Consider the following 19,856-nt stretch of genomic DNA (forward strand, 5'->3'; position numbering starts at 1 on the left):
AATGAGACAGGGGGAGAAAACAAGAGAGCCCAGCATGACTTGGACGCTGATCAGTGAGCCTACCCTACCCCCAGTAAAACAAATTCAGAAAACAGCTTCTGCCCATCCTCTCCCAGTGGAGGGCTCTGGCAGGAAAAGAGGTGAATAAGAGGCTGTTGCCAGGATAAAGGTTGAAGGTGCCAGGTTATTTGATTACCTTATCAGTTCTAGGCAATAATCAGCCAATATTGAGTCAGCAGGGGCAATAGCCCCGGCCCTCGTCTCACTCCTGTTGGGGGCGGAGGAGGGAGAGAGGTACATTCCCAGGTTTAAAGCATTTGGGTAAAATCAGTTAAATAGATATCAGAAGTATTCTTATTTGTATCTTTCACCCTTTTGTCCCCCAAAGCTTACTCCCTGAGTATGTGGAACATTCCTGAGAGGTAAGGGTGGAGGTGCGGAGCTAATGAGGGAGGTAGTGACCAGAGACCGAGAAATCTTTGTTTTTTAACTTTTGTTTTAGGTTCAGAAGTATATGTGCAGGTTTGTTGCATACATAAACTTGTGTCATGGGGGTTTGTTGTACAGATTATTTCATCACCCAGGTATTAAGCCTAGTATTCATTAGTTATTTTTCCGGATCCTCTCCCTCCTCCCACCCTTCACCCTCCAAGACCAAAACATCTTACTCCATCTTCAGTTATTCCCCTGTGAATCGCGTAGTGCTTGAGGTCAGCCCATTGCCTTCCCCCGGTCCTGGGATGGGGTGCATTTGGGGGCCAAGCCCCATATTCCTAGATTTTATTTGCCAACTGTGCCGGGCGACTCAGGGAAGGAAGGGTTAAATACAGAGCACAGCTGTTTCAGCGAGTACTTCCAATTACTTCCGCTTGAACTTACTCCTCTGAGCCAAACTCACACCAGTTTCCATTCTACCAAGTGGGTAAGAGTGGGGACTTCGAGAGATGTAGACCTCCAGAAGAGAAGGGTGGGCCCCTGTCCTAGGGAGTGCTGCGTTTAATGAGTAGTACTCATTTGGAGGTGTGCTGTGGGGGCCTGTGAGGATTTCCCAAGGGCTCTTTGGGGAGAGGGGAGAGATAGAAATAAACCAGGGTTCTAAAGAAGTCTTCATAATCGTTCTGTCACCCTTCACACAATGCCAGTCTACAAGCTGCAGTTTCACTTTTCTCATGAGTGAAACTACATGGGTGGAAGGAGCTTCAATGGCTACAAGATGCTCCCTCTAGTGTCTTGCATGCTCATAAGTTTTTTCCCCGACCTTGGAGAGGCCTAGTGATCTAAGGCCTTCCACTTAAGTCTAAGGGGCCACCAATCAAGTCCCGCCCGCCTCTGCAGCGCCAGAGTTGAAGCTCTTGGGCCGGCAGACCTGCCACTCATTTGCTTCCTCCCTTCGCGTTGGCCCCGGGTAGATAGAGAGGCTTCTTTTTTTCCCCACTGATTGGGCGGGACCCAATCGGGGTGGGTTGGGTCTTTGACAGCTTTCTTCGCCAGATTCAAAGATGGCGCTTATGGCCACGCTAAGAATGCAGCGTGAAGCTGCAGTTCTGCCATCACTCAAGATGGCCGCCCCCATCAAGATGACCGGGGTGTGCCGGGGAAAAGGGGCAGCATGATGGTCTAAGATGGTAAGGGATTCTGCACCATTGCGGGCCTGGTCTTGGGGCCTGGGAATGAAGAGTAGAGAGACTAGGGAGCAAGGTGAGGTCTGTGGTGGGGGCTAGGATTAAAGAAAGGGAGAGGGGACAGGGGTGACAGGTGGGGGTGAGAGATCAAAGATGGGGCGGGAGTGTGCCTACGGTTGTCTCCCCATGAGTGCTCTCTTCCCCTACTCTTCCTGTTCCAGGTCTAGCGTCGGACCATGTGGAAGTTTCTGGGACTGGGGAGCCGGATAATGGGGGTGGGGCCTGTTGGGGGGTAAAGGGGCAATAGCGTCCTTTCACAGGCTGACCCCGGCCCTTCCCCGCCCTCTGGACTAAAATGGGGAACACATTGGGCCTGGCACCAATGGGGACTTTGCCCCGCCGGAGCCCCCGCCGAGAGGAACCTCTGCCCAACCCTGGGAGCTTCGATGAGCTGCACCGGCTATGCAAAGGTGAGAACTTGGCATTTGGATGTCTCAAGATGAAGGGGCAGAGAAGTGGAGGGTCTTGAATGCTGGATGTCCGGCGATGGGAGCAGGAAAGGGGAAATCACAGCTGGAGCATGCAGAGTCAGAGAGGATCAGGTGCCCAAATGAAGTGGAGCATTTCATTGCAGGACTTGAAAGGAGGTTAATTTCTCCAAAGTGCTCCCTATGGGATTGAAAGGGGAGACTGCCTTTTGGGGTAGGGGTTCCTTGTCTGTGCTTATTCCTTCCCTTCCCCTACCCCCTTCAGATGTATTCCCAGCACAGATGGAGGGCGTGAAGCTCGCTGTCAACAAGGTTCTGAGCAGCCATTTCCAGGTGCTCCCACTTCTCTGGCCCCTCCTTACTATTCCTCCTTTCCTGTCCCTGGATCCTCTTCTCCTTTCCTTTGTACTCCAGCCCTAGCCAGGCTATGTGGGACAAATGAGGGAGGATGTGGGGTTCTCTTTACCTCCCTTGCCTGTGGGACTTGTTGCTTTTAATCCGATGATCCTCTCTGCGTATCTTGGAATATTTGGGATTCTCGAGAGGCCCTCTGGATGGGGAGAAGAGATGAAGGGTGGGATGAGGGATTGAAGTGGGGCAGGAATGTGCTCTTCTCCACTGACTCCTCTTTCCTCAGGTGGCTCACACTATACACATGAGTGCCCTGGGCTTGCCGGGATATCACCTCCATGCGGCCTATGCAGGGGATTGGCAGCTCAGTCCCACAGAGGTGAGGGCTCCACACACCTGGGTCATCTCCCTAAAAGCCAATCTGGGAACCAGGTCTGGAGGAGGAGGAATTGTGGGTGTTATGGGGAGGAATGGGATGTCTTCTGAATGGGAGAGGGTAGAGGAACATTTTCTGTGAAGAGCACAGAGTGTGTCTCTGTGACTCCACCAGGGGGCGCTGTGTACTGTTAATGAAGTCCTATATTTGGGTTGAGGCTGAGTGGTGCCACCCCGGCTCAGCCTTACTACTGTGTACCCACTTCCACAGGTGTTCCCCACTGTAGTAGGGGACATGGACAGCAGTGGCAGCCTGAACGCCCAGGTCTTGCTCCTCTTGGCAGAGCGGCTCCGAGCTAAGGCTGTCTTCCAGGTGACCAGTTCCTGTCTCCGTCTCCTGAGGCACTTCCTCTTTCTCCTCCATGGGTTTCCTGCTCTGAGGGCTTGGAAGGAGGAGCAGGGTCAATAATGATCATAAAGAGGGAGAGAGGCCAGCGCCGTGGCTCACGCCTGTAATTCCAGCACTTTCGGAGGCAGACGTGGGTGGATCACCTGAGGTCAGGAGTTCAAGACCAGCCTGACCAACATGGTGAAACTCCATCTCTACTAAAAATGCAAAAATTAGCCGGGTGTGGTGGTGCACGCCTGTAATCTTAGCTACTCGGGAGGCTGAGGCAGGAGAATCTCCTGAACCTGGGAGGCGGAGGTTGCAGTAAGCCGAGATCACACCACTGCACTCCAGGCTGGGGAACAAGAGTGAAATTCCGTCTCCATCTTGGGAAAAAAACAAAAAGAAGGAGGGAGATTTTACTTCTTGCTCTTTCCACCCAGACGCAGCAGGCCAAGTTCTTGACATGGCAGTTTGATGGCGAGTATCGGGGAGATGACTACACAGCCACTCTGACCCTGGGAAATCCTGACCTGATTGGAGAGTCAGGTGAGGAATGGGACAGGGTTCTCTTTATCTTGGCTGCCCATTTTGCTAATGTTGACTATGTCTCTTCATCTGCCGTACAGTTCGGAGTTTAGAAAAGGAACTTCTTGGGCAGGCTGGGGTGGGGCTTATGGGGGTGAGGGAGCAGACCTGGATGTTGTCTCTACGGCTGACTCCATGTCTCCCCCTTCCCCCACAGTGATCATGGTGGCTCACTTCCTGCAGAGCCTCACTCATCGGCTGGTGCTGGGCGGAGAGCTTGTTTATCACCGGCGGCCAGGCGAAGAGGGGGCCATCTTGACACTGGCTGGGAAGTACTCGGGTACGGGATTAAGTATAGTAGTGGCCAGGAGAGGCAATTCTGGACTTTTCTGGGGTTCCTGGCTCGTGTCATACTATAGTAACATACCTTCCCCTCTGCACTTTGGATTTTACAGCTGTACACTGGGTAGCTACATTGAATGTGGGATCAGGCGGGGCCCATGCAAGTTACTACCACAAGGCAAATGAACAGGTGAGACCTCTGACCTCATTCCTCTCCTCCTCTGCAAGTCAGTTGTGAACTTCTGTCCATCTGGACCCCTACTGCTCTGCTGACCTAGTCTTCTTCCTACCATGCTGTGTATATATTTCCATGCATGCCTTCATTCTGCTGATTCCCCGTCAGGACCCTTCTGCTCTTCACTGATACTGATCTCTCATCCTTGCCCATGGTTTTCAGGTTCAGGTTGGAGTGGAGTTTGAGGCAAACACAAGGCTACAAGACACAACCTTCTCCTTTGGTTACCACCTGACTCTACCCCAGGCCAACATGGTGTTTAGAGGTGAGGGTTATTGGGAGACATCTGGCTATGCCGAAGGATGGAGGATGCAGAGGGAGGGAAGCTTGACCTTACTTCTGGTGACTATTTCCTCCAATCCCTGTCAAATAACCTAGTTGGTATTCTCTCCCCCAACAGGCTTGGTGGATAGTAACTGGTGTGTAGGTGCTGTGCTGGAGAAGAAGATGCCCCCTCTGCCTGTCACCCTAGCCCTTGGAGCCTTTCTCAATCACTGGCGCAACAGATTCCATTGTGGCTTCAGCATCACTGTGGGCTGAGGTTGTCCCGGAGTCAGCCCCCACAGCAGCTGGAACCTCTGAGTCAGGTGCCCTAGGGCCAGAGACTAGGCCCCTCTCCAGAGCTCACCTTGCTGGGTGACCTCTAGGACCCAGGAGCAGAGTGGGGGACAGGACCATGCCCTCCTCAGAACTGGAGCTGCCACAGGGGCAGCTGATGAGGTGGAAGTTTGGGGATCCCCCCTCTGCTACCAGCCCCAGTATCACCTTCCCCATGCTCTTGTGGCTCTGGACTAAGGGGGAAGGATTAAGGGGTATGTCTGGCTGAATTCCCTCTGGTGCCCCTGCCCCCAGACTTCCTTATTCCTTTCCCTGTGGTTAATCCTGCATAGGATTAGCTGACCATCCTGTTTTCCATCCCAGAGCCTCCCAAGGCTGGGGAAGTAGGGCTGAAGGGCTAGATCTTCGGTCTCAGAAAGTGGGGCCCATCCATTCCCAGAAGGAGCTTCTTTACCTCTTAGCCTGAGGCTTCCTCCTTCCCATCTTCTGTGCTTCCAGAGAACAGCTTTGTTCCCACAGTCACCCCCAGTATCCCCATGACCGCATGAAGAGGCAGTTACTGCTTTAGTCTTTCATTGCAACCACTGGGCTCTCTTTGAACATGGTCCAATCTTTTGTCCCAGCGTTTCCCCTCTCCAGAGTGTCCAGGGTGTCCCAGGAGCTGGGGAAGGCAGTGAGCCTGACCTCAGCTGCAGATCTCCTGGAGCAGCGGCATCATGGCAGACAGTCCCTGGATGTGCTGGATTTGGTACCCATAGGCCTCATTAATGCTCCGGAGCTCAGCCAACAGGCCCAGCAACTTTGCATACAGAAACCTGTGGAGGAAGTAGTGGGGTTGCCAGGAAAACAGGAGGGAAATAAGGCACCTGGGAGTCTTGTCTTGAGGCCCTGATCCCCTGAACTGTTCCTCAGTGAAGCCAGGTCTGACATTAGAGAAAATCATACTCTGGTATGACAGATTATCAGAAGTTCCAAAGGTCCTCCAGGGGGCCTCAGTCTGACACTGTCTTCTCTCACCAAGCTCAGTTTTTCTGACCCCAGAGCTCTGAGGGCCGAGTGTGAAGAAAGCTCCAGACTTGGCCAGGACTCCAGCTGTGTGGAAACTGAGGGCCTGGCCCTCTAGAGCAGGTTCTAGAAGGCGGATATGTTCTGTGGTATAAAGTGTCCCCTTTCTGGCCAAACTGGCTCTTGGAGGAACAAGCAAAACAGAAGCGGTTTATACCTCAGAGCCTGGATAAATCACAGACTATGAACCTGGAACTGGCTTTGGCCATGAAACTGTGAATGACCATAACTTCAAGGGAAATGAAAAATCAAAGGAATCAGCTCAATGGCGAGGAGAGGAAAGGCCAAGGGAAGGGAGTGAACAAGACTTAAAAGTCTGCGTTAGTCTGCAGAAGTTGGACTGGTGAGGTGATGGATGTCATCAATCTCAGGAATGCTATTACCCAGAGCCTCTGAGCTACTACTTTGCATCTGTACTGAATAATAATAAAAACAAATCTGGAAAAAGTGAGATGAAACAGCAGTATCCAAATTCAGCAATTTGGATGCTGAAACGATGTGAGACAGGGATGGCCAGGGGGAGAGACTAGACCCCAAGAGATCTGAATTCCCTAAGGAAAGGACAGTGAAAGACATTCCTCCCAAGTTCAACGTTTCGCCAACCCCTTCCTGCCCTGGTGTGGCCTCCAAGCCCTCAGTGTCCCACCGTACCGATCCCGGGGCCTTTGCTGCTGGCCCTTGATGTAGCTTTGCAGAGTCAGTGCCATCTCCTCTTGCAGCTGATCAATCTCATCTCTCTGGGTAACTCCAGGTCGGTCTGTAAGATAGGGAACTGGGAAGGACAACGTGGGCGGCAGGGGCGGGCCTGCATAGCGCCCCGGGGACCGAGGCTGGGATAGACCTAGTATGCAGGTTTGATGGCTGGAAGGCCTGGGGTGGATGGACTCAAGGAGCTGAGGGTTTGGGCAGAGGTGGAGCAGCAGAAGGTTCTGGGTTTTGGGAGATGCTCACCAGGAGAGAAGAGGGCCATGGCGGCCAAGAGCACATACTCGGGCTCCTGGAGCTGCAGTTTTCGCAGTGTCCCGTGGAAGTGAAGGAGCAACTCCAAAAACTCTACCTGGAACCCCACTGCGGGAGACACTAGGATTAGGAGCCTCTAGGTCACCCGACCGCACACTGTACCGCGAGGACACGTGCCCCCTGCTGCTCTAGCACCATCTCACCACGGGCTCCGTCTTCAATTGTGTAGCGAAGAGGCCCACAGAGGAAGTTCTGTGTTTGGAGACAGAAAGTGGTATTGAGCGCGATGTGACATATTTCCACAGCTGCTCCCTTGAGAAGGGAGATCTGGTCTTCAATGGGCAGGGACCTGTGAAAAGCAGGAAACAAGGGCACTTTTTAACTTTTTTTTTTTTTTTTTGAGACAGAGTCTTGCTTTGTTGCCCAGGCTGGCGTACAATGGCATGATCTCCGCTCACTGCAACCTCCACCTCCCAGGGTCAAGCAATTCTCCTGCCTCAGCCTCCCAATAGCTGGGATTACAGGTGTGTGCCACCATGCCCGACTAATTTTTTGTATTTTTGGTAGAGACGGGATTTCACCACGTTGGCCAGACTGGTCTCAAACTCCTGACCTCAAGTCATCCACCTGCTGGGGCCTCCCAAAGTGCTGGGATTACAGGCGTGAGCCACTGTGCCTGGCCCACTTTTCAATGTTTTGTTTGTTTATTTTTATTTTTTGTAAAGATGGGGTCTTGCTATGTTGCCCAGGCTGGTCTCGAATTCCTGGGCTCAAGCAATCCTCCTGCCTTGGCCTCCCAAAGTGCTGGGATTATAGGTGTGAGCCTTGCTCTGTCACCCAGGCTGGAGTATAATAGCCTGATCTTGGCTACAGCAAACCTCTGCCTCTTGGGTTCAAGTGATTCTTCTGCCTCAGCCTCCTGAGAAGCTGGGATTGTAAGTGCCCACCACCACACCCGACTAAGTGTTGTATTTTTGGTAGAGATGGGTTTCACCATGTTGGCCAGGCTGGTCTCAAATTCCTGAGTTCGAGCGATCCACCCACCTTGGCCTCTCAAAGTGCTGGGATTACAGGCATGAGCCACCACGCCTGGCCTATTATTATTATTTTTAGTTTTCATTTTTTTGACTCTTACTCTGTCACCTAGGCTGGAGGGCAACGGTACCATCTTGGCTCACTGCAGCCTCAAACTCCTGGGCTTAAATGATCTTCCTACTTCAGCCTCCTGAGTAGCTATGACACAGATGCACACCGTCGTGCCCAGCTAATTTTTGTGTTTTTTTGTAGAGATGGGGTTTTGTCATGTTGCCAAGGGTGGTCTCAAACTCCTGGACTCAAGTAATCTGCTGGCCTCCGCCTCCCAAAGTGCTGGGATTACTAGCGTGAGCCACTGCAAGTCACCTCAAGGGCACTTTAGATGCCAACCTGTACTTCAGAGAGGGAGAAGAACTCCCAGTTGTGATTGGCACACTTAAAAACAAAGCTGGGAATTCAAGACCTAATGCTTGGAAAGGCTGAGGCATGTGTTAATTTGTTGTCAGTGACTTTTTGGGGTGGGCGTACAACTTAGTAAAATGCTTGCCTCGTGAAAGATGAGGGGAGGTTACTCACCGGAAGAGGGGCAGGTCCTTGGTAAACTTGATGACTTGCTGCACCATGAAAGTGTTGATGTCTGCGAAGTGTGCGAGCAGAGGCAGCACGGGGGCCAGGGTGGGCAAGGGCTGGTGATGGATGAACAGATGGGCTGGAGGCTGCAATGGTCAGAACATTAGCTAGAGGCCCTGGCCCTAGGGCCCTCCTTTAGGCCTCACCAGCCTTATCTTGGAAGAATTCCTTGCTGAGAAGCCTGCTCAGGCGGGGGTTCTGGAGATCTGTCCACTGTGTTGGTGCGTGGCACACACCCCTCTCCCTCAAACCAGCCTTATTGGGTGCCCTTTTGGTTGTATTCCAACCCCAAACCTGTCGGTGCTCACCCTAAACTGCACAAACTGTTCAAACATGGTGCCCATGTGGCGTGTGTGGGCCCCCAAGAGTGTCCGGATCAGCTCTTCTTGCTCCTTACTCAGTTGCATAGGTGTTTGCTGTGCCCGCCGCTGGGCCTGCTTTGCTCGCCGCAATGCCAGGGCTTCTGCCGACAGTATCACTGTGCCAGGCAAGAGATCATGACAAAGCCGTTGAGACTAGCAGAGCACCTCTCTCTGCCGGTCCCTGATCTGGGGCCCCTCAGCCACCCTGCACAATGAAGGATGGGGGGAAATGGGAATTCCTGAGACTTTCTTGGGCTTGGCTAAAGTCCTAGAGGCTCCAGGAGGCAGGGGGTTCCTGCACACTTTCACCCGCCTGTGAAGAACTGCAGCAGAAAACTGCACCGTGGGAGAGAAGGGAAGGGTGATGAGGAAAGCAGGAAAGGTGTGAGGAAAAGTGCGAGGGCTTCTGGGAAACGACGAGGGAGGGGTCTTGATACATAGAGCATCACCTTATGTGATGTTTGCAAAGAATCCTTCAAAAATAATCAAATAATCATTTCAAAGAAACCCTTATTTCATTGTTTGTTTATTTAATTTTTGTATTTTTAGAGACGGGGTTTTGCCATGTTGGTCAGGCTGGTCTCAAACCCCTGACCTTAGGTGATCTACCCACCTCGGCCTTAGTGTTGGGATTATGGGCGTGAGCCACTGTGTCTGGCCCTTTGTTTGATGTTTTAGCATACTTTCAAAACTTCTGAGGTTAATTCCCACTAAATGAAACAACCCCAGGTTACGCAGGGCTGGTATTCATCATATATATGTGTGTGTATATATATGTGTGTGTGTATGTGTGTGTGTGTATATACATATGTGTGTGTGTATATATATATATACACATAGAGAGAGAGAGAGAGAGAGACTCACTCTCTCACCCAGGGTGGAGTGTAATGGCTTTATCTAAGCTCACTGCAACCTCCACCACCACTCCCTGCCCTTGAGTTAAAGCCTGCCTCAGCCTCCTGAGTAGCTGGGATTACAGGCATCTGCCACCACACCAGACTAATTTTTTTTTTTTTTTTTTTTTGTATTTTTAGTAGACACGCGGTTTCATCATGTTGGCCAGGCTAGTCTCGAACTCCTGACCTCAGGTGATCTGCCTGCCCTGGCCTCCCAAAGTGCTGGGATTACAGGTGTGAGCCACCACGCCCAGCCTAATCATATTTTTTAGAAATATAGTCAGGCTTAGATTCCGGTGATGGAACCAAGGTCACAGAATAAGTAATGTAGATTTAATTCAGCCCCAAATCTTTTGACTTCTACAAAAGATCCAAGATTAAACCAAGATCTTAAATTCAGACCAAGATCCTTTGACTTCTACAGTTTCTTTTCATTCTTCCGTAGTGAGAATCGTGTGAGATTGAAAAACCAAGAGTTTGGGAGTCAGGTAGACTTGAGTTTGAATACTGACTGTACAACTTCTTCTTCCTTCATCTTTTTCTAGAGAGGAGATCTCACTCTATTGACTAGGCTGGTCTTGAATTCCTGGCCTCAAGCAATCCTCTTTCTCAGCCTTCCAAAATGCTGGGATTAGAGGCATGAGCCACCGCTCTCAGACTGCTCAAGTTTTTAGTTGAACTAACTTGGGCAAATTAACTTCTGTGAGCCCCAGTTACATCATTTGTTGGGAGCAAAGAACAGTTACTTGTCACAGAGAAGGCATTAGCTAATTCGATAATTGAGCACTTACTAGGTGACAGGCACTATACTCAAGAGATAGAAAGAAAATAACAAACTCACACATGTAATACCAGAACATTGGGAGGCCGAGGTGGGCAGTCACCTGAGGCCAGGAGTTTGAGACCAGTGTGGCCAACATGGTGAAACCTCATCTCTACTAAAAATACAAAAAAAATCAGCTGGGCCTGGTGGTGGATGCCTGTAATACTAGCTATGCTGGAGGCTGAGGCAGAGAATCACTTGAACTCAGGAGGCGGAGGTTGCAGTGAGTCGACATGGGGCCGCTGCACTCCAGCCTGGATGACAGAGTAAGACTCTATCTCAAAAAAAAAAAAAAGAAAAAGAAAAACCTAGCCATGTGGATATCTAGGAGAAGAGCGTTTCAGGTAGAGGGAATGGCAAGGTCTTGGGGGAAGAGTGTGCTTGGTGTTTCTAAGGATGACAGTGAAGTCAGAGTGGCTAGAATTGATTGAGTAATGGGAGATCTTCTCCCATTGTGTGAAGTACAGTCTGAGGTGTGGGAGAGCTAGACCGTGAGATCACGTACTTGGAGATGGGGAGCCACTGGAGGTCTTGAGTGAATAGTGACATAATCCAACTAGTTTAAAAAAGATTACTTTGCCTGCTATGTAGAGAATGCACTGTTGGGAATGAGGACAAAGCAGAGACACACAGTCAATGGACTCTTGGGATGTAAGGGGCCAACTCACTGTCTTTCCTCATGCCAGCATCTAAGCACTTCTGCAACCTGCAGGCTGGGCAGTGGCGCCTCTGAGCCTTGCTGACTTCACAGCTTCCAGCAAAGGGGCAGGTGGGACCAGTGCTTTTGCTGACTGTTCTCCTGTGAGACACAGAGACATTGTTAGGGTCTGGGATGGCAGTGAACAGACAGGTGGCTAGGTGGGGGCATGAGATGAAATAGTCTAAAAAAACCTGGGAATCTGGTGAAATGGACTGACTAATCTGAGCTGTGCCTAAACGTCCCCCAGGGGTGGATAGGGTCCAACACATCTCAAGCATTTCCATGGCAACACAGGATCCCTTGGGAAGGCCTAGTTGATGTAGGACTAGCTAGCTGCTTCACAGGCAGTGGGTACATAATAAGTGCTCTTGACTAATGGGCTGTGTCCATCAGACTAACATTCAGCCTTCGCTCTCTTATGCCACCAGTTTATACAGTGTTGTGTTTGGCAAGATGTACGGTGCCAGCCACAGGGTAGTTAGATTCTGAGATAAAGGAGTAATGTAGCTGGATAGTTTCGGGCGCAGGCGGAGGTATAAAGGATAACTGATAGGGAGTTTGGTTTGGAGGGTTATTTCCATTGGGGAGGAGGCTCTCACCTGAAGAAACCCTTGCAGCCCTCACAGGTCAGCGCATTAAAGTGGTAGCCTGTGGCCTGGTCCCCACATACCACACAGCTCCTCAGCTCATCTTCCCTAGTGGCCATGACGCCAGGTGTTGGGGCGGCTGTCACAGACTCCTGAATGTGGGAGGGGTCAGCAGTCAGTTCTGGGCCAGCCTTGACCCTTTTCTGACCCTTCTACAGAGTTTCTTTCCAAACCAAACCAAACCTGCCCTTGACTTGATCCCCAGTGCGTTTTTTTTCTTTGCTTTTGTTTTTTGAGACAAGTTCTCGCTCTGTCACCTAGGCTGGATCTCCACTCACTGCAACCTCTGTCTCCTGGGCTCAAGCAATTCTCCCACTTCAGCCTCCTGAGTAGCTCCACCATGCCCAGCTGATTTTTTTTTTTTTTTGCCATGTTGGGGTTTTGCCAACATGGGGTTTTGCCATATTACCCAGTTGTTGGTTGTTTTTTAGATAGAGTCTTACTCTGTTGCCTAGTGTTGCCTAGGCTGGAGTGCATCATAGTTCGATGTAACCTCACACTCCTGGGCTCAAGGCATCCTCCGCCTCACCCTCCTGAGTAGCTGGGACTGTGATACACACCACCACACCAGGATAATTTTTTCTTTTTCTCCCTTCTTCCCTCCCTTCTTCCCACCCTTCTTCCCTCCTTCCCCTCCCTCCCCTCCCCTCCCCTCTCCTTCCCTTCCCTTCCCTTCCTTTCCCTTCCCTTTTTTTTTTTTCCTGAGACTGAGTCTTGCTCTGTTGCCCAGGCTGGAGTGCAGTGGCTCAATCTTGGCTTGCTGCAACCTCTCCCTCTCAGGTTCAAGCTATTCTCATGCCTTAGCCTCCGAGTAGCTAGGATTACAGGCATCCACCACCATGGCCAGCTAATGTTTTATTTTTAGTAGAGACAGGGTTTCACCATGTTGGCCAGGCTGGTCTCAAACTCCTGACTTGAAGTGTTCTCCCACCTCGGCCTCCCAAAGTACTGAGATTACAGGCATGAGCCCTTGCACCAGGCCTCTTTTCTTTCTTTTTTGTAGAGATGGATCTGTTATGTTACCTAGGTTGGTCTTGAACTCGGGCTCAAGCCGTCCTCCCACCTTGGCCTCCCAAAGTGCTGGGATTACACGCGTGAGCCACCATGCCCAGCCCCCAGCATTATCTGTACTTTATTGCTTTTAGTCTTTGGCCCCCAACAGATTTCCTACCTGCTTCTCTTAGGCAGCATGTCACCTGCAGGCCACAGAATCTAGTATGGAATGTCTCTCCCCAGACTCCCACGCGGATGCTGTTTTTCCTCTGATCTCAGGAGTTGCGTGTAATTGGAGTTAGGGATTATGACCCTTAGTACCTGGAAAACAAGTGATGTCTGTTGTATGTGGCCTACAGTTGCTCTCAGTGACTGTGGGTTAGGGCACAGACCCTGGACTCAGGGTAAAGTCCTAGGTGGGAGGTTTTCCCAGCATGACAAAGGTGCTGGTAGGTGGCACATGGGGAGGGACTCTGGTGGGCGGGAACCTTGTGATTCATTGGAGGCTGCTTCTTATCAGTTGAATGGAGATTTTCCTGTTGATGAGCTTAAGGCTACATCTGCAGTCTGCTGTGTACAGAGATCCTGAACAAGTGGGAAGAGAGAGACAGATAGACAGGCAGACAGGCAGAGCAAGCTTTTTCACACACAGTATGTCAGTACTAAAAAGAGGTGTAACAGTGGCACAAGGCTCCCAAAAGGAAAGTTTTTAAGAGACTAGGGGCTGGGCACAGTGGCTCAAGCCTATAATCCTAGCACTTTGGGAGGCCGAGGCAGATGGATCACTTGAGGTCAGTAGTTTGACACCAGCCTGGACAACATGGTGAAACCCCGTCTCTACTAAAAACACAAAAATTAGCTGGGCGTGGTGGCACATATTTGTAATCCCAGCTACTGGGGAGGTTGAGGTGGGAGGATCGCTTGAACTCCGGAGGCAGAGGTTGCAGTGAACTGAGATCATGCCACTGCACTCCAGCCTGGGCACACAGAACGAGTGAGACTCCGTCTAAAAAAAAAAAAGAGAGAGAGAGAGACACTAGGGTCTAATTTAGAGCTTATGCAAACAGCCTGCTCACTTCCTAACTAGGGAGGGCTCAGAGTTAATCAGAGTGATCACAGGGCACAGTGGCATGCACTTCTAGTCCCCCTACTCTGGAGACAGGTAGAGGATGGTTTGAACCCAGGAGTTTGAATCCCACCTGGGCATCTTAGCAAGACTCTATCTCTAAAAAATAAATAAATAAATAAATAAAGAGTGCTATTAAAAAAAAAATTTCCCTCGAGATGGAGTCTTGCTCTGTCACCCAGGCTGGAATGCAGTGGCGTGATCTCAGCTCACTGCAACCTCCGCCTCCCGGGTTCAAGTGATTCTCCTGCCTTAGCCTCCCAAGTAGCTGGGATTACAGGCGCCCACCACTTGGCTAATATTTGTATTTTTAGTAGAGATGGGGTTTCACCACGTTGGTCAGGCTGGTCTCGAACTCCTGACCTGTTATCCACCCACCTTGGCCTCTCAAAGTGCTGGGATTACAGGTGTGAGCCACTATGCCCGGCCAAACTAATTTTTAAAAAATAATAGTGGCCTCTAACCATAGGTAGTTGGGGTTGATTTAGGAACTCTTGCACCAGAAATGGCTTCATGGATGTGTGACCTGTACAGTCCCACGAGCTCTGCATTCAGAGGACTCTCATGCTTGGCTCAATGCTCTGCTGTTGCTGTCTTAAAATACTTACTTTTTGAACAAGGGGCCCTGGATTCTCATTTCTCAGTGGGCCTGCTTCCAAAATTATGTACCCAGTCCCATCTGGAGTCAAGATGAAGGGCTTCTAATTAATAAGTTTAAGATTCAGAAGTAGAAGTCAGCTGGGTATGATGGCTCACGTCTGTAATGCCAGCACTTTGGGAGGCCGAGGTCAGGAGTTCGAGACCAGCCTGGCCAGCATGGTGAAACCCCGTCTCTACTAAAAATACAAAAAATTAACTGAGTGTGGTGGCACATGCCCATAGTCAGTTCCAGTTACTCAGGAGGCTGAGGCAGAAGAATTGCTTGAAGCCGGGAGGTGGAAGTTGCATTGAGCTGAGGTCGCACCTAGGTCCAGCCTAGGTGACAGAGCCAGGCTCTGTCTCAAAAAAAAAAAAGAAAGAAAAAAAAAAGAAGAAGTCTTCACTGGGGCTTAGTGCTCTATCGTCATTGAAGAATATTTTTGCTTGTGTTTGTGTGTGTGTCTATACCTATCTATCTATCATTTATCTGTCTGCTTTCCCAACATCTATGAACAGAAAAAGTCATTTCAAAATATTTGGATGTTTTGGGGATGGGCAATATGTTGGATAAATCTCTGTTAGATAAATTTGATTCCACACACACTGGAATAAAGTCCAAAGTCTCAGTCTTCCAATTTGAAAGGTTCTTCTCACTGCAGATCTCTGTGGGTGTTTGCTGTTTCTGCACTACATGGCCTTTTCTCACTAGAAATCAGCACTTATTTTTCTCTGTGTGTGTGTGTGTGTGTGTGTGTGTGTGTGTGTGTGTGTTTGAGACCGAGTCTCGCTCTGTCGCTCAGGCTGGAGCACAGTCGTGTGATCTTGGCTCACTGTAACCTCCGCCTCCCAGGTTCAAGCGGTTCTCCTGCCTCAGCCTCTCGAGTAGCTGGGATAATAGGTGTGTGCCACCACGCCTGGCTAACTTTTTGTATTTTTAGTAGAGACAATTTCACCATTTTAGCCAGGATGGTCTCCATTTCCTGACCTTGTGATCCGCCTGCCTTGACCTCCCAAAGTTGGGGACTACAGGCGTGAGCCACCACACCCAACCTATTTTTCTTTGTTTTGCTATTATGTCTTCTGCTTCTTCAGTTGAATTAAATTATAATTAACATTTCTCTAAAGATGAATTAAAACCCCAAAAGCAGTCTAGAGTCATAAACACAGAGAGAGAGAGAGAGAGAGAGAGAAATAAAGAAAGAGAAAGAAAGAAAAAAAGAAAGAAAGAAAGAAAGAGAAAGAAAGAGAAAGAAAGAAAGAAAAGAAAAGAAAGAAAGGAAGAAAGAAAGAAAGAAACTCAGTTAAAAAGATCCTTGTTTAGGTTCCCAGAATGAGTTGGTAGAACCCTAATCTCAAGTGGTATAGCACCCAGCTATGCGTTAACTTTGCGTTTTGAAATAAGCTGAGTTCCAGAGAGCACAGATGCTTGGATCTGTTCCTTAGGAGATGATAAGAATATTTATGTGTATACATCAGTTGGTGTCTTTGTGACTCTGACAATTCATGCTAATTTATTTAATCAACAAATATTGAGCAAGAATCCACCTATGCATTAGATACTAGAGTTAAAAGATTAGTAACACGCTCTCCTACCCTCACAAACTTTAATCATTAATGAGGGAGACAGACCTTTACACAGACATAAAGAAATATAGGGCCGGACGCGGCAGCTCACGCGCGTAATCCCAGCACTTTGGGAGGCCAAGGTGGGTGGATCACGAGGTTAGGAGTTCAAGACCAGCCTGGCCAATATAGTGAAACCCCGTCTCTACTAAAAATACAAAAATAAGCTGGGTGTGGTGGCACATGCCTATAGTCCCAGCTACTAGGGAGGCTGAGGCAGGAGAATCGCTTGAACCCGGGAGGCGCAGTGAGCCAAAGCCATGCCATTGTACTCTAGCCTGGGTGCCAGGGTGAGACTCTGTCTCAAAAGAAAAAAAAGAAAAGAAAAGAAATATAGTCAGATCAATGATGGTGCCATGTACAGAGCATTATGGGACTGAAGAAGCGGGGCACCTAATCCTGCTTTGGCAAAGGGGTGTTGAGGAAGAGGCAGGAAAGGCTTTTTGGAGGAGTGACAACTGAGTCGACTTTTAAAGAGTAATGACGAGTTAGCCAGGGGGAAAATAAAAGGCAGTTCAGGCAGAGGGTGAAATCTGAGATGGTCAAGAAGCCACATACAAAAAGGCAGGTATGGTAGAACCACAAACGGGCCTCTCTTGCTGGAGCATAACATTTCAGGCTGGAAGTAGGAAGAGAGAAGGCGGGAGAGGTGGGATATAAGGCTGAGACGTAGGCAGGGCCAGATCACAGGAGACCTCGTGTTAGGCTAAATACTTGGAGTCCATCAGGAAACTTAAAAAGAGTAATCTGTGAAAGGACATTGTCATATCTATATTCTAGGTAGTTAACTCTGCTGGCTGTTGGAAAGATGGATTTGAGGGGGCAGGACTGAAGGCAAAGAGACCAGTTAAAAAGCTATTGGCAAAATGTAGGTGAGAGAAGATTAAGCCGGAGCTACGACAGTGGAAGGGTATAGGAGAGGAGAGGTTTTTGAGAAATACACGAAAAGTGAAATTATTGGAATTTGATGACTACTGGAATGCCTGGATTAAGAAAAAGGATGAGGAGTTAAAGATGACTCCAGGTTTCTGGCATGGGTGACTGAGTGGATGGTGGTACTGCCAACTGGGAGAGAGATTACAGGAGGAGGACAAGGGCCCTCCATACTTGGGCCCCAGTCCATTTTCACAGTTGACAATTTACTCCAGCAATAAGTTATCAAGTGTCCACTCAAAATTAGGCACCATGAGGAGAGACGGAAGAGAGTCCCTATTACAGAGACACTTCCAGATTAATTATGGAGGCTGAATAAATCAATCGAATTCATAGGTCTTAAAAGAAAATGTATAATCAAACCCTAAATGTTGTGGCAAAGACTATGTATAATATTGTAGGTATGCCAGGCACAGTGGTGCATGCCTGTAATCCCAGCACTTTCGGAGGCCAAGGTGGGCAAATCACGAGGTCAAGAGATCGAGACCATCCTGGCCAACATAGTGAAACCTCGTCTCTACTAAAAATGCAACAATTAACTGGGTGTGGTGGTGCGTGCCTGGTGTAGTCCCAGCTACTTGGGAGGCTGAGGCAGGAGAATCGCTTGAACCTGGGAGATAGAGGTTGCAGTGAGCTTAGATCGTGTCACAGCACTCTAGCCTGGTGAAAGAGCAAGACTCTGTCTCAAATATATATATATATATGTATGTATGTATGTATATAAAATAGGTATTAATTGCTCTCTTAATTAATTTATTTTTTTGAGACAGAGTATCTCTCTTTTTGCCCATGCTGGAGTGCAATGGCATGATCTCAGCTTCCTGCAACCTCCGCTTCCCAGGTTCAAGCAATTCTCCTGCCTCAGCCTCCTGAATAGCTAGGATTACAGGTGTGTACCACCATACCCAGCTAATTTTTGTATTTTTAGTAGAGACGAAGTTTCCCCATGTTGGCCAGGCTGGTCTCAAACTCCTGACCTCAGGTGATCTGCCAAAGTGCTGGGATTACAGGCGAGAGCCACCGCGCCCAGCCCTGCTCCCTTAATTTATTCTTATTGACTACCCAGTATGAGCAGAGTACTATATAAAAATCCTTGCCTGTGTTAACACTAAGATAGGTAATATCGCCATTTTACAGATGAGAAAACTGAGGCTCAGAGTGTGTAGATAACTTATACAAGAGACAATATACCCAACAGTGTATTAGATGACTTCACTTAGATGCCACAAAGGCACCTCAAATTCAATATGTCTAAAATGGAGCTCACTGTCAACCCCCCACAAACTAACTTCTCCTATATCACCTAACTTGGTGACTACTCCAACTGGAGAAAGTGGAAAGAACATGGGTTTTGGGGTCCTATAGGCTTAGGTTCAAATTCTGACTGGCTCTTGCTAGCTGAATTTTTTTTTTTTTTTGCCACTTCTCTAATTGTTTGGCATGACTGAGACCCAGCTCCATGGGATCCTGGGAATCAGATATCATCAGGCTGAGCCAACACCAGACCAGGGAAGGGAGGCATTCTTCCTCTTCCTATATCAGCTTTGAATGCTTAGGGAGAGACTAGGCTAGACAGATGTTCTGGTCCAGGGCTGCCCTTCACCTGGGGCTAGGGATTACACCGAGCCTTGTTCTTCTTGGAGAAGTCCACCTTGAAGTTCTTTGAGATGGGGTTGCTGGGGAATAGACTCTGAGTCTGCTCTGAGTCTGCTCTTCTGTGTACAGAAACCCTCCCCTGGCTTCAGGGTCTCTGCTGTGAAGCAGATGGAGAGTGGAATCTGCTGCGGGACCCCCTGGCATCCATGGTGAACAGGTGTTCAGGGTTAACCGATACCCTCATCCTCTTCCAACATGCCTCTTCCAGGCCAGGATCTGAAAAACCTGTGAGGATTATGACCCGATGGGTTAAGCTCTCTGAATTTCAGTTTTCTTATCTGGAAAAAAAAAATGTTAATAACATTCATTATCCAGGTTTGCTGTGAAGATTAAACAAAGTAATAAAGTAGTAAAATGTAAAATTCCTTACACGGTGCTTGAAACATGGAAGGAAATGAACACATATTCATTCTCTTACCTTCTTCCTTTTCTTCTGCTGTTACTGCTATCTTCTCCCAGATGCCAAACCAGAAACTGGTGAGTCACCTAGGCCCGTTTCTCTCCCTCACTCCCTATAAATGACCAGATGCCATGACCTGCCATTCCTATCTGCTGACCTCTACATGCCCACTACCTCTTAGCTGAGTTTAGGCCCTCATCATTTTCCATTTGCTGCTGCAGCAGCCTACTAAATTATTCTCCCTGCTCCCAGCCTCATCTCCTTCCAACCCATCCTCCATGCTGTTGCTATTTCTAAAATGCAAATTTGATCATGTCTCTCCCCTGCTTAAAATTCTTCATTTGCTTTCCATCACCTTCAGTATAAAATCCCATCTCTTTAGCATGTCACACAAAGTCCTTTGTGATCTAGCCCCTATTTAATCACTCTGGCCTCATCTATTCCATCCCCACTTCCCTCCCCTGACCCAGCATATCATACT

General features: G+C 49.0%; 2 protein-coding genes across 6 annotated transcripts; one reads left to right on the forward strand and one right to left on the reverse strand.

The window, feature by feature from the left end:
- Nucleotides 1–1,444: 1,444 nt before the first annotated feature.
- On the forward strand, nucleotides 1,445–6,399 carry TOMM40L (translocase of outer mitochondrial membrane 40 like). Of its 4 annotated transcripts, none has more exons than XM_012449611.3 (10): nucleotides 1,464–1,698; nucleotides 1,943–2,092; nucleotides 2,376–2,443; nucleotides 2,748–2,840; nucleotides 3,108–3,209; nucleotides 3,668–3,773; nucleotides 3,970–4,092; nucleotides 4,208–4,284; nucleotides 4,492–4,594; nucleotides 4,730–6,399. In XM_012449611.3, exons 2-10 carry the CDS (start codon nucleotides 1,978–1,980, stop codon nucleotides 4,867–4,869), a joined length of 927 nt encoding a protein of 308 aa, XP_012305034.2. In that variant the 5' UTR covers nucleotides 1,464–1,698; nucleotides 1,943–1,977; the 3' UTR covers nucleotides 4,870–6,399. The 4 variants fall into 4 exon arrangements, with proteins under 4 accessions (XP_064226853.1, XP_012305034.2, XP_012305033.2 ...); XM_012449610.3 differs by having other exon boundaries at nucleotides 1,464–1,625; XM_012449608.3 differs by having other exon boundaries at nucleotides 1,465–1,625; nucleotides 1,844–2,092.
- Nucleotides 5,439–13,372, reverse strand: NR1I3 (nuclear receptor subfamily 1 group I member 3). 2 transcript variants are annotated; one of them, XM_012449605.3, is made up of 9 exons: nucleotides 13,177–13,372; nucleotides 11,958–12,097; nucleotides 11,327–11,457; nucleotides 8,886–9,055; nucleotides 8,524–8,663; nucleotides 7,116–7,261; nucleotides 6,904–7,020; nucleotides 6,604–6,709; nucleotides 5,439–5,702 (listed from the first exon to the last, which is right to left on the reverse strand). In XM_012449605.3, exons 2-9 carry the CDS (start codon nucleotides 12,062–12,064, stop codon nucleotides 5,573–5,575), a joined length of 1,047 nt encoding a protein of 348 aa, XP_012305028.2. In that variant the 5' UTR covers nucleotides 12,065–12,097; nucleotides 13,177–13,372; the 3' UTR covers nucleotides 5,439–5,572. The 2 variants fall into 2 exon arrangements, with proteins under 2 accessions (XP_012305028.2, XP_012305027.2); XM_012449604.3 differs by having other exon boundaries at nucleotides 6,904–7,032.
- Nucleotides 13,373–19,856: the final 6,484 nt, after the last annotated feature.

This window comes from Aotus nancymaae, unplaced genomic scaffold (genome assembly GCF_030222135.1).
Source record: "Aotus nancymaae isolate 86718 unplaced genomic scaffold, 86718_ANA_hifiasm-v0.15.2.pri h1tg000108l, whole genome shotgun sequence".
Classification (NCBI taxonomy): Eukaryota; Metazoa; Chordata; class Mammalia; order Primates; family Aotidae; genus Aotus; species Aotus nancymaae.